This window comes from Myotis myotis, unplaced genomic scaffold (assembly GCF_014108235.1).
Source record: "Myotis myotis isolate mMyoMyo1 unplaced genomic scaffold, mMyoMyo1.p scaffold_m19_p_11, whole genome shotgun sequence".
NCBI classification, from domain to species: domain Eukaryota; kingdom Metazoa; phylum Chordata; class Mammalia; order Chiroptera; family Vespertilionidae; genus Myotis; species Myotis myotis.
Window position 1 is genome coordinate 31,439,123 of NW_023416315.1, and position 14,199 is coordinate 31,453,321.

Consider the following 14,199-nt stretch of genomic DNA (forward strand, 5'->3'; position numbering starts at 1 on the left):
GGGTAGTGAGAGAAAGATGGTACTGGTATCTTGTGAGCAGAGGCCAGAAATGCTGCTAATCATCCTGTATTGCACAGGGCAAAGAGCTGTCCAAAGGCCACTGGTGTCAAGGCTGAGAAGCCCTGCCTCAATAGACTGGCTACGACCTCCAAGAGAATATGGAAGAGATGAGAACAAACATCTTGTGCCAGATTTTAGTGGGAAAAGTTTGTTCTTCCACTCTTAAATATGTCAGCTATACATTTTTTGTAGATACCCTTTTAAGATCAAGAAATTTCCATTCTATTCCCAGTTTTCTCTGTGTGTTTTTTTTTATGAATGTTACTGAATTTTATCAAACACTTTTCTGCATCTATACAGATGGTCACCTGGTTTTCTCTTTTAGGCTGTTAATATGGAGAATTCTTGATCAATTTTTAAATGTTAAAATGAATTCCTGGGATGAAACTCCTCTTTAAATTTTTTTTAATTTATTGATTTTAGGGGGGGGGGGGAAGAGAATGAGAGAGAGAGAGAGAAAGAGAGGGAGAAAGAGATTTGTTGTTCCACTTATTTATGCATTCATTGGTTGCTTCTTGTATGTGTCCTGACCTCAGATCAAATCTAAAACCTTGGCATATTGGGATGATACTCTAACCAACCGAGTTACCTGGCCAGGGCCTGGGATAGAACCCCTTTAATTTTTGTATTGTTGGATTCAATTTGATAAAATTTTAAGATTTTTACATCAGTGTTTTGAGGAGTACTGGTATGTAATTTTCTGTTCTTACAATCTTTTGGTTTCATTTTGGTCAGGGTAATACTAGCCTCACACGAGTCGGGAAATTTTCTCTTATCTTCTATCATTGTCTTGTATTATCAGGAAGAGTTTGTCTAGAATTAGTTTCATTGCTTAAATGTTTGCTAGAAGTCACCAGTAAAGCTCAATTAGGCCTAGACTTTTCTTTCAGAAGGTGTTTTACTGTGAATTCAATTTCTTTAATATGAGTGTACATTGCTATTGAGGTTTATCTGTTTCCTCCTGAATTATGTTTAGTTTATCTCCCAAGAAATTTGCCCATTTCATCAATGCCAAATTTATATGCATAAGATTATGTTTCATATTTTCTTTTTAGGGTCCATAGGTTCTGTGGTGATACCCTTATTTCTGATATTAGCAATTTATGTTTTTTTTCCCCTCTTTTGTGAATCAGTCATTCCCTTGTCTCTATTTTCTTTGTGTTTAATTTGCTCTTACAGTTTCTTAAGGTGGAAATTTAGATCACTGACTTGAGGTCTTTCTATTTATCTGTGTTAGGAATTAATGCTATAAATTTCCTGTTAAGCACTGTGTTTGCTGTTTCCCACATATTTTGGTGGGCTGCTTTTCATTTTCATTGAGATGAAAATATTTTTTAATTTCCCTTGTGATTTCTCTTTTCATCTAAATATTTGAGGATTAGCCAGATATCTCTGTTACTGATTTCTAGTTTAATACATTGTGGTTGGAAAACATAGTTTGTGTAACTTCAATACTTTAAATGTGCTGAAATTTGGTTTTTGGCCCAAATATTTTCTCTTAGTGCATATTTTAAGTGCCTTTAAAAAACAAATATAAATGTTTATTTTATCCTTCTGAATACCCTTTCCAATATATGCTATTTTGAAGTCAATTTCTTAATGGTCTCACAAAATTTCACTAAAAAATGAGTGAACTATATTATTTGAAGCAAGGCAAGGTCTATAAAGCACTCACACAATATATATGTTTCATTTTTTAACAATAATAATAAAATGGCTCAATTAAAAAAAACTAAACCTTTCATAATTATGTAACCATGGAAAGGCTGTCTAATTTTGACTACTACTGAATGAGGATGAATTAAGAAATGCTAAATTGCCCAGCTAGAGTGGCTCAGTGGTTGAGTGTCAACCTATGAACCAGAAGGTCATGGTTCAATTCCCAGTCAAGGCACATGCCCAGGTTGAGGGTTCGATCCCCACTACACTGAGGCATGCAGGAGGCAGCCAATCAATGATTCTCTCTCATCATTGATGTTTCTATCTCTCTCTCCCTGTCCTTTCCTCTCTGAAATCAATAAAAGTAAAAAAATAAATGCTAAATTCATATATGCATAAAAGGATTTAACATTAAAATTAATAATGTGATTAACTCACATATCATATTTGAATAAAATGTCACAACAAATATACTTTTTCAAAAAGATGTATTTTAATGATGGAAGACTGTATCAGTGAAGTGCTTTTGTACATATTTTTTGGGTATGATAAACATGTACTTTCAAATATATATATATGTATATATATGTATATATGGAACAGAATACAAATTGTTTTGTCATGAAAGAGCTGTGCTTTCCAAGGCTTTTAAAAAGGTAAAAGAGGTGAAGTTTCTCTTGGAAAATGACACTTAGGAGTTAATGGCATCAAAATCACATTGGCTAAAAAAGGAAAACAAACTTTTAAAGCCATAATAACATAAACTTTACTGCAAATATACTCCTTGTTTGAACACATAGAAAGGAGAAGAACCTAAGAAACATTATGGCTGTCTTCTCTGGCATGTTAAAGAACAAGTTTGGCTAATGGCTCCTGAATACTAAAATTTTCCGACAAACTCCCCTAGCTTGTGCCTAGCTTTTCACCTTTATACATCATATAAAAATACATAAATCAGTTTCAAGCAGAGCCAATAATGGTCCATAACAAAAGTTTAGTTTTGGTTATCTATTGACATCAGAAAATTCCAGTTTAAAAAGAATTTCAAACCAATCCTAGGCATTAAAAAATAGCCATATAGCTGAGGTTAATTTTCTAAAGTCAAATAAACAACCAGCCTCCCCCAACCCCAACAGCAATGGGACAGCCATAGTGTTTGTTTGCTTATTCCTCCAAAAGCCAGTTTACCACCTGCTGGAATCCCAGCCCAGAAACCAGCCTGTGAATGTGGGTGGCTCATAGCCCTGTTTTATTATGATAATTGGCGTCCTCCTGTCTCTTCCAGAAGGGTCTGTCTCAAGGTACATTTTGGCTAAAAAAGAAGGACAGACATATAAATTTAATTAGTCTTGATTAAAGTAGCTGTAGAATGAAAAGTTTTTCAATAAATATAACAAATTAAATCTTCCTTGCCCCCAAGTAGTCAAATATTGTTCCTTATGAACAATTACTTAAAGATTTCTCTCATCTACTATAGACTGTACCATGGGAGTTCCATTATTGCCTGAAAAAAATCCAAACTTTATGGAATTACACTTATGGCATAATCGTATATTTTTAATAACAAAAATTGTGCCAGAAAATAACCCAAGATCGTTCAAAAGGAATTTTTAGAAAAACCTAGGTTATACTAGGTTATAACAGTTACGTAGATTTTACTATTTCTATAATAAAAAAAATGTAAGTGAACTTAAAAATTTCAGGATAATTGATATCTAGCTTACCAGACTTCAGAGATTCTGTCTTCTCAACTTCATTGGCATCTTTGCCAATCCAAATAAAAATCTGAAGAATGAAACAATATATAGTGTTGGAGGAGTGTTGACTCAGTGCTGGACCCCATGCAAAGTCCTCCTCACACACTGCTCTTTACATCTTCACAGCCTCACCAGTGAGAAATGTGGACACAATTGCGCGGAAGTCCAACCACTTTCCCAGTGTCTACACTTATTAGGAGGCGCCTACAACTTCTATCCAGACAACTTTCAGTCCAGATTTCACATTCTGATATTTTGTGTTTAGATAGTGTTTTCCAGTTAATAAAATGAACACTCCCAAAAACAACTTACGGATTGTTTAATTTCCTTTTGCACTCTCTCCGGGGTGTATAAGACAATCATTATCCCCATGTTATCCTGGGGGGCCCACACTCAGCTTGTCTATGGGCACTCCAGACTCCCTTGAGGAACTTCTGACTGAAGCTTCGTGTTCTCTAAGCAGTGGTTGGCAAACTCATTAGTCAACAGAGCCAAATATCAACAGTACAACGACTGAAATTTCTTTTGAGAGCCACATTTTTTAAACTTAAACTATATAGGTAGGTACATTGTTATTAACTTAATTAGGGTACTCCTAAGGCTTAGGAAGAGCCACACTCAAGGGGCCAAAGAGCCGCATGTGGCTCGCGAGCTGCAGTTTGCCGACCATGGTCCTATAGTACTGTATTCTCTAACAATTTGGTAAAAGTGCTATACTCTTGAATAATTAAATACTGATGTTTCACCCTGACCAGTTTGGCTCAGTGGATAGAGCGTCAGCCTGCAGACTGAAGGGCCCCAGGTTCGATTCCAGTCAAACACATGTACCTTGGTTGCAGGCACATACCCAATAGGGAGTGTGCAGAAGGCAGCTGATCGATGTTTCTCTCTCATCGATGTTTCTAACTATCTCTCTCACTTTCTCTCTGTAAAAAATCAATAAAATATATTTTTTAAAAATACTGATGTTTTATTTAAACTGATATAATATATTCTGTATGTGTCCTTCTCCTTCTTAAATATGTAGGTTGCATACTTCAATGCTGAAAAATTCTCCTGAATTATCTTATATGTAAATCATTTTAAAGTCACTTGTTGGCAGGAAAATTTTGGTCAAATTAGTTTTGATTGTGTTCTAGTTCATACTGAAAGGGCTGGGATATTTGCTTTAAGGGTGGAGAACAAGCCACGACAGCCTGGTACTGTATATGAAGTATAATTGACATATAACATTATATTAGTTTCAGGTGTATAACAGAATGATTCGGTATTTGTATCTATTGTGAAATGATCACCACAACAGTAAGTCTAGTTAACAAGAATCTAAGGGGTAACATAACTGAATGACTTAGGAATTAAGAGCAGACCTATAATATTGTTTGGTTGACTATAAGAGTAGGCCAAATTCAGACAACTATTTCATAACTGTTCATATCATTTAGTTCCTAATATATTTATTTTATTATCATTGTTAACTTACAATAGTAAATGGAGGTTAAAAAATCAACTATCAGTGTGCCGTGTTAAATCACCATTAATTTTCTCCAAAATAAACATAACAGTGGCATTCTTTACTCTGTAAATTCAAAACTGTTCTGTGTCTGTTTCTTTCCCAGGATAAGAGTCTCCTGTGAGTTGTCAAATTTCAAGAGAAATTCTGAATATTTCAATCTCCCCCACGGCATTGTACTCCTGTTATACCCACTTATTATACAACTAATGCATTTATTAGTTGGCTAAATAAATATATGAACAAGTTAGGAGTGAGTGAATTTTAGAAATAAATGAAAAATAAAGTTTTTTGCCTAAAATTATACAGCCAAAGTTGCCAATCGTGGAATTATTTCCACATTAAGATATCAACTTGCCAAAATGTGTTGTCTCCTTTCAATACAACCTAAATCCATAGGCCGATGTATTATTAGACTTGCCATTTCTCAAAGCAGGTTTTGGCGGCTCCCAGCTACATGTACTCTCTCTTGTTGTGAACAAAATATAGTTTTACCTGTTCCCAAGCATCTAACAGCATGACATCATCTTCTGCTAAATCATCCTGGGTGAACTCTCCTGGGACCTCTTCAATCTGAAATGTATAAAAACACTTTATGACCAAACCATCAAGAAGTAATTTTTCTTATATAGACAAGTTGCTTCACAGATTTATGCTGCTTTCCTAAAGTCTCTAAAGACATTTTTGGCATTTGTGGACAAAAGAAAAAGGTTCTGTGGGTAGTGACCACACAGGGTGATCTGATCATAAATTTTTAACTGGGCAGATCATGGTAGACAGCTACACTCCAGACCTGTAACTTCTTTAGTGAAAAGTTTAAGCCAGCGCTGTCCATTATTCTTGTGCATCTGGGTTAACACAGCTTGGAAATACCAGAAGCAATACTCCTCAAAGGAGGTCTTGACTATAGGTAGCATAATCTTGTTACCTATCCTGCAATGTAGTCGCCACCTTGCTTTTTCTCACCTCCATGTAACCTTCCTTGCGTTCCCTCCTAAACTTCAAGTGCATAAAAGAAGCTGCACAACTGCTATTCTCGGGAGCATCTGAAATCTGCTTCTGGCACATGTTGTCAATTTCGGCTCAAAAAAACTCTTGTAAAAATTCTCTACAGGTTTGAACATTTCTTGTCGACACATTTGAGTTTATGGTCTGGGTATTAAACTGTCTTTCATTTTATAGGTCAAGGTTGTTATAATAAAATCAATAGGTTTGGTCATTTTTATAAATCAACAGTTCTCAATAAGATGAAATTATAACATATGGGTATTAAACTGTCTTTCATTTTGTAGGTCAAGGTTGTTTTATTTTTTTTATTTTTATTTTATTTTTTTTTTTTAATATATTTTATTGATTCTTTACAGAGAGGAAGGGAGAGAGATAGAGAGTTAGAAACATCGATGGGAGAGAAACATCGATCAGCTGCCTCCTGCACATCTCCCACTGGGGATGTGCCCACAACCCAGGTACATGCCCTTGACCGGAATCGAACCTGGGACCCCTCAGTCCGCAGGCCGACGCTCTATCCACTGAGCCAAACCGGTTTCGGCAGTCAAGGTTGTTTTAATAAAATCAATAGGTTTGGTCATTTTTATAAATCAACAATTCTCAATATGATGAAATTATAACATAATATTCCATATGCAAAGTTTCATTATTTTAAAGTGGGTTAAATTGTATGCTCTATAGTTAACATTAAAGGGTTTGAGAAGGTTAGTTTAACACATCCAGTACCAGCAAATGTGTTTTACTGATTTTAGAGAGAGGAGGAAGGGAGAAATAGAGAGAGAAAGAAAGATAGATATGAGAGAGAAACATTGATCAGTTGCCTCTGTATGCATGGGGACTGCACCCTGACTGGGCATGGAACCTGCAACTTGCAACTGGGAATCAAATCCATGACCTCTTGGTTTACAGGAAGATGCTCCAACAAACTGAGCCACACTTGTTAGTGAAAAGTTCAATACGTTTAAAGAGTTCTGGATAAAACCCGCCTGGTCCTTAGAAAAGTGTGGTAGATTGGATTATGGTTCCCAACTCTTCACTCCTTCCTTCTGCCATGTGACTTTGCAGTACAGTCGAGTAGGCAGAGTGGACTGTGGCCTTAGCTATGTCATATTAGCCAAGGTGACCAAGCAGGGGTCCTCTTGTGGCCCTGGGGTCTGTCATGGAAAACACTGGCATGACCTTAAACTGCAGCCAATGGAGAACCTCCCAGCTGTGCCCAGCCAACCTGGTCCTAGGTGATCTGTAGCCCTCTGAGCAAGATAATACATATACAGTATCCTGTATGAGATACTGACGTTGTTATACAGAAAAACAAATCAAAAAACAAATAAGCAAATGAAAAGCTAACCATTTACAAAGGGCAAGGAATTTGTTTACATTATCTTTTAACAGAATACTTGCTAATCTGATAAAGGTTGAAAAAAGCAAAAACCTTAAATATTACTTACTTTGTGCCCTGCACTGTTCTAATCCTTTATACACAACAACTAATTTAGTGCCACGCTGGTTCAGCCAAGGGTGAACCTGAGTGGGGGCGGCTGAAAGGCTTAGAAAAGACAGACAAGAGAATGAAAGCTGGGTCTCGGTGGGTGGGATGCTGCTTCTCTGAGAGACAGTGCCAGCGCCCACAAGCCATGTCTTTATTTTACAGCAGATGCCATGAGACAAAGTAAGGGTGTGACCAAGATGTTTACAACATTCTCATGGGTTTCAATCCTACTCAACTACATGCACCTGAACTCTATCACTCAGGCACGTGGGGCCACGTGTTCGGACCACAGGTTCAAGCTTACAACTACATATAGCTGTTGGCTATAATTGTGCTGGGAGGGCTCTGCCCTCCAAGCTGGGACTTGCACATGGCAGTGAGAGGACTGTGCCCTCTCATCAGTCCAAGGCTTGAACCTGTCCAAAACACTGTAGCTGCTCCCCACATAATTTAATATTCACAACAACCCTATGAAGAAGATACTAGGATTAGCCCCATTTAACAGATGAGAAAACTACAGCACAGAGAGGGTAAGTAACCAGCCTAAAGTCACACAGCCAGTAAATAATATCACCAAGTAAGTAATATCACACAGGCAGATTGGCTCTAAAAGCTGTGCTTTTAACCAGTGGGCTCTGCTGCCTTTAGACATGAATCTACATGTCCAAAGCCTGCTTTCTGATGGTGATAAGATGAAACACTTTTTAGTAACACTCCTTTTCTTTAAATTGTGAAGGAAGTAGGAGCTCCAAATAGCAAACAAGAAAATGAGTAGGTGTAGAGGAAAAGTGGTTTTTTTTTTTCTTTTAAATATGTGCATGATAGAAAAATAAAATAAACACAAAGACTAATAGATTTTTTACACCTAAGAACAAAGCCTAGATATTATTTTTGTAAATTATATCTTCATTTAAAACAAGCATGTTATTAACAATATTAGCAAATAATACTAATAAGAAATTATAGAAGCATGTTCTAAAAAGGTGTTTGAATGCAACTTTTTTAACTATAGAATTTCTATAGTTACACTGAGATAATGGGCTACCAGCCCAGGATATTCCAGAGCTCAGTACAATACCACTCTTCTATATATAGATGCTTTTACTTCCAAATTCCTGGAATTTAAAGCCTGTGAATGACTGAAGTAAAACATTCCTCCTGATTTCAGTTACTTTGCAAGTGGGTATATAGTGTTCTGTGATTTTACCCAATGATTGTATTTCCATAATATATATTATTTGGTCAACCTGGTGAAACTTTTTATTTCCCTAGGATATTAAAAGGTAACATTTATATCGTTGGATCAGAAACGACTCTTTTTGCCTACAAGAAGTGTCAAATTATTCAATTAGCAAATCCATCACATGCATGCTGACACCGGTGCATGGCAGCTGGTATTTTTCAGAGCAGCTTGATTTATAGAGTACATTACACTATTCCTGTGCTTTCACATCCATTACGTCATTGACTCTGAAAGCTACCTGTGTGGAGTGAAGAGTAGCACCTGTGGTTTGCAGGTAAGTGAAAACTGAGAGTCAGAGTGTCAGAGAGTGTCCGAGCCAACTCCGGAAAGTCTCTCCCAAAACACTTACAATGAACCTTCCGGTTTTGTTGGAGCAGGCGTACAGCCGAGGCGGGTGGTCTTCAGCCTGGCTCTCAAGCAGGGGAGAGGTCTGGTAGCGCTTTCTCCCTCCGAGGGAATTCCAGAACTCCTCTGTGGGAGACACACAGAGTTACCCGACCCACTTCTAGGAGCACCTGGCTGCTACTGCGTTACATCAACAAATACTATCTTACTTCGACTTTAATGTTAAGAAATTATTTAAATACAGCAGGTATCATCACCCACTTTGGAAACTAATGGATTCTTATGCCCCCTCCTCCACCGATAACCTTTACCAAGTAACTATTTATGGAAAAATAAATTACGTCATTAGCAATCCTCCCAGATGTAAGTTCTGGTTAGCCCCGGCCCCACAGCACACACCTGGCTCCGCTCCCTCCTGAATCCGTGTGGTTTTGCATCTGAGCACACTGGCCACGTGCTCCGCCCCCTTCTCCTCAGCCTGGCTGGCACCTTTTCCTACCCAGATGTAGCCATTATTGTGTCGCAGTTTCAGGACAAAAACATCGTTGGAATTCAACGAATTTGCATCCACATCTACCTACAGTGTGAAGAAAAACAATACAGTGGGTCAGACTCACTGCTGCCCCTCAATAAACATGTCAGAGAAGTTGTGACAGGGACAAACCATCCTAGCCTTCTGTCCTGACTCCCGAAAGCTTGTTCAGGGCAGCACTGTGGCTTAAACACATTAGAGCAGGAGCACTGTGGTCTGTGTCAGCTTAACTCAACTGCCCACAGACAGGGGCACAAAGCTCTAAGAACAACATTAGCCAAACTTCAGTAATAAATAACAAAGATAATATTCAAAGGGACCAAAAGAACAAGGATAGGCTCTAATGGGGAGGAGGACGGATAGGAGGGCATAAGCTTTACAAATGACATAGATAAGGCAAAGCTATTCAGTTTTCTCTCCCCTGCTAAACAGGAGGTTTATCAGATAACCAAAGGGACACCTTAAAATCACAAAACGGGGACTGGAGTCCAAATTAGGCAAAGAGATAATACTATAGATTCACTAAAAAGGGCTCCAGGCTCAGGTAAATTACTGCTCAAATTATAAAAGACTATTTATAGGGGATAGAAAACACAGCACTGACATGCCCCTTCCTTTCAACCAAGACGCAGTGGCCACTCTGTTGGATCGGCCTGGTGAACAGTCTGCTCCATGTGGCCACAGGGAGTGAGAGGGGCCCGGATGGGCCCAGACTCTGGCTGGAGACGGAGGCTACCGGGGAGCTCTGGGCGGAACAGGCATGTGCAGAGTCTCGGGCTTGGTAGTGAGCCTGAGCGTCTGTCTAGGTGGGCTTGTGTCTCTGGTCCAGGACCTTGTGATGTTGGGACTCCGTGTGAGTGCCCGTGAGGCCCTCTGGCTCTGTGACGGCGACAGTGTGTGTATCATTTCCTGCGTGATTGTGGGACTCCATGTGATGTGTGAAAACAGGGAGATGAAGAATGAGTGATCAAGACTGAGATGGAGTGATGAGGGAGGAAGAACATAGCAGTGTGTTGTTCTTGAGGCCGAGTGAAGGAAGCATTTCAAGAAGGAGCTGGTTATCAGCTGTGCCAAATGGTGCTGTTTGGCCAACCACATTGAGGTACCAGGCCAAGGCATGGACTATGTGTAGAGTAGTATTTCACCGGGTTTGTCAGGACCCTGTCCCCAGAGAGCAGTTGAGGAGGAAGGCATGGCTGTTGGAAATATTAAAGATGTGTCCCAGGGGTGGGGAACGTTTGGGGATGCAGTTACCATCATCTTTCAGTAGGAATGAGACCTCATAGACCAAGCTCAAAGGAATCTATCCGATATGATGACAGAATTATAGAAAACATGACTTCTGATTTCTCCTCCAAACGTCTCCTCATTGATACAGAAGGAAGAACTTGGCTGATGGAGAGACAGGGGAAAGAGATCCATGCCCAGATCGGTGAGGGGTCAGGGAAGCCATTCCAAAACAGAATGTTACAGTGCTAGTCTCCCAGGAGATGAAACGATGATTTTGATTAGTGCATTTCAGAGAGGCTAGGAATGTGGTGGCCAGTTTGGGAGGCCCAGGGAAAGAAAGAGCTGTATCCCAAGGAGTCCACCGTGTCTCAGAAAGAAGTGTCCACTGGGAAGAAACCAGGAAGGCAACAATTCTCGCCAACTCTTCCATCAGAAATTAACTGAGGGTGCCCATAGATGACAGCCTACCCATCTTTTAATTTGATAGATTTTTAAAAAAAATTAGTCATCATTGAATAGGAGAAGCCATGCACAGAATATTTTGGAAGAGATCAATACATATGATGGCCTTTAAACTGCATAACTGAATGAGACCACTCTGAAGAGAGCCAGAGCTGGGCCTCGGAGCCCGCGAGTGCTCATGGGACAAGCGGAAGAGGAGACTCCAGCAGGACTGCCCTGCCAAGAGTGGCCCTGAGGTTTGGAGGAAATCCTGGTGAGAGTGGTGTTTCAGAAACCTCGTGGGGGAGCCCAAACGAAACAGTGTTTCAGGAACACAGGAAAGCGTGACTGTGGAAACGCTCATGGGAGGTCAAGACAAGTGGGATCAGAGAGGGCAGAAGGCAGGTGGGACTGCGGGAATGGGTGTCTGAGGGGCGTGGCTGAGAGAGACTAATAGGCTTAAAAGAGTAGAGAAGGTGAATTAGTGAAGACGTCGGTTTTGAGAATTTGTGGTTTTAAGGAGGGCAGAGAAAGGGTGTCACTGAGATGGTCCCGGTGAAGAGATAGTCTTTAAAGGGAGGATGTGAGTCTCTCAGAGGCATGTTTGTATTCTGAAATAACTGATCCAGGACAGAAGAATAAATTGATAATACAGGAGATAGAGAAGTTTGTTGCCTGCAATAACGATGAACTAGAGGAGGGACAATAACATGGGACAGAGAAAAATCCAGCGAAGTCCTAGGTAGCCCAGATGTCACATTTTAATAGGAGTCATGTTTTATTTCTTTTAAAAAACATATTTTTATTGATTTCAAAGAGGAAGGGAGAGGGAAAGATAGAAACATCAATGATAAGAGAGAATCATTGATTTGCTGCCTCCTGCCCACCCCTACCGGGGATCTAGCCTGCAACAGAGGCATGTGCCCTTGACTGGAATCAAACCTGGGACACTTCAGTCCGCAGGCCAATGCTCTATCCACTGAGCCAAACCAGCTGGACATGTTTTATTTCTTTATGTAATAAATATACATTAAATTATTTGCCAATATCTTCTTTACACAAACATTACTATTTATTTTTAATTCATGGGTAAGAATAGATTGGTATTAATTTATAAAATTATTTTGTATTTATATGTAAATAACTATTATAAAATATGTATTATTAAATGTAAATAAATTAACTATTCAAATTTATTTCATAAAACAGCTGGGAAGAATATACAGATGCACCCTGACTGGTTTGGCTCAGTGGATAGAGCGTCGGCCTGCGGACTGAAGGGTCCAGGGTTTGATTCTGGTCAAGGGCATGTACCTTGGTTGCAGGCACATCCTCAATAGGAGGTGTGCAGGAGGCAGCTGATCGATGTTTCTCTCTCATCGATATTTCTAACTCTCTATCCCTCTCTCTTCCTCTCTGTAAAAAATCAATAAAATATGTTTTTAAAAAAAGAATATACAGATGCAGACAAGTTGGTGAAATTGGAGGGTGTAGAGGAGATTTTGGTGTGATCACATTTACATTCTCTGTGAACTCTGATTCTGTTATCTGTAGAGAGCAGGATGTTGGAGATTTGGAGAGAGAGAGGAGGGCCTGAAGGGTATGGTGGACAGAAAAGGTTTGAGGACAAGAGTGGATGAGAGAAGCCAGAGTGATGGGGACAGTGAGGCCAGGCTGAAGCCATCAAAGACTAAGAGAGGAAGGACTGGCTGCTTAGTCGATGGCAGCATAAGGGGCTGGGGGAGGGAGAGTCTGATAAAGAGAAGTCATAGGATAAGCAGGGAGCGTGCCTCATCCACACCGTCACTGCACCTGGCATGGGAGAAAAACACAATTTCTACTTGAGTGGGCTGCATGGGAATCTATATTCTCAGAGTACATCAGAGCATGAAGGGAGAGGGTGGCTTAGAGAAGAGGTTGCAGGTGGAGAGATGCTATGACCTACCTGGTTTTAAGGGCTCAGCTGAATGGCTTGTGCAGAGAGGAAGGATTGGCAGAGGGTCTATGTTTGAGGAGGAGGGTGTAAAGGGCAATTTAGGTTGATATGGGAGACTTGGATTTCTAGAGTGACTGAGAGCGGGAGATGAGTGATGGATCATCCTAGAAGTCAAAGCACTCAGCCATCTAAAAGCCTGCACTGCTGGCCCTGCCCATCTCCGGAGGCCTTCTTGTCTTATAACACTGTGATATCGGGTTTGATTTCTTTCTCAGCTGCTGTCAGATTGAGTAATGGTCTGGCCCAATATGGCAAAGCCTGTTTCCCACATTCGTTACAGGCATACGGACAAGGGGCTTCCCTCTCGAATTCCCTAGTGTGGTCATCTGATCACCACCCACCATCCATCTTCCCTCAGGCCTTCCAAGGTAGAGCGTAAGCTGCCTCATGCCTTTGACAGCTTGATTGGTTACGTTATTCTTAAAATCCATTTGCTTTGGTATAATGCAGTTGGCAAATGTGAGAAGCCTAGTGTCTGGAGTTAACAATTATTCAATTCTCCTGCCTTTATTATTTTTACTGTGAACACCAGCTTCGTTATAAATGTGAAGGGAGTGTACTTGCCAACTTTTAAAGGCTAATACTTGCTGGGGGCTCAGGTGGTTTTACTGAATGTGTGACATCACCTCCACGATCCTGGTGATGGATGCCAGGTTTCTCCGGACTTGAAAGAGACGCGTGGGGGCAGCAGGTGCCTGCCCTCCGTTCTTTGATGTTCCATCCTTGTAAATAATGAGCGGTTTGTCTTTGAACAAACTCAGCAGGTGAGCAGGTTCTTTGCCCTGGGAGACTCGAATCTGGGGAGGGAGATAAAAAAAAAATAAAGGGTGCCATGAAAGAAGGTTGTATTTCCAACTGTGCTCCCACTATTCTTTTTAAAAATAAAACAAATAAACAAACAAATGAAAATAAACCAGAAGTCAAGAGCA

The 14,199-nt window shown here is 40.0% G+C and overlaps 1 protein-coding gene across 2 annotated transcripts in view; it reads right to left on the reverse strand.

Moving 5' to 3' along the window:
* Window positions 1–2,190: 2,190 nt before the first annotated feature.
* Window positions 2,191–14,199, reverse strand: part of SCIN (scinderin) — a 54,949-nt gene continuing 42,940 nt past the window's right edge. For both annotated transcript variants that reach the window (XM_036328026.1, XM_036328027.1), the window contains 6 exons: window positions 13,897–14,067; window positions 9,471–9,648; window positions 9,076–9,197; window positions 5,482–5,559; window positions 3,444–3,504; window positions 2,191–3,031 (listed from right to left, as the gene is read on the reverse strand). In XM_036328026.1, coding sequence (XP_036183919.1) covers window positions 2,904–3,031; window positions 3,444–3,504; window positions 5,482–5,559; window positions 9,076–9,197; window positions 9,471–9,648; window positions 13,897–14,067 — 738 coding nt within the window. In that variant the 3' untranslated portion in view covers window positions 2,191–2,903. The remainder of the gene's footprint in view (window positions 3,032–3,443; window positions 3,505–5,481; window positions 5,560–9,075; window positions 9,198–9,470; window positions 9,649–13,896; window positions 14,068–14,199) is intronic.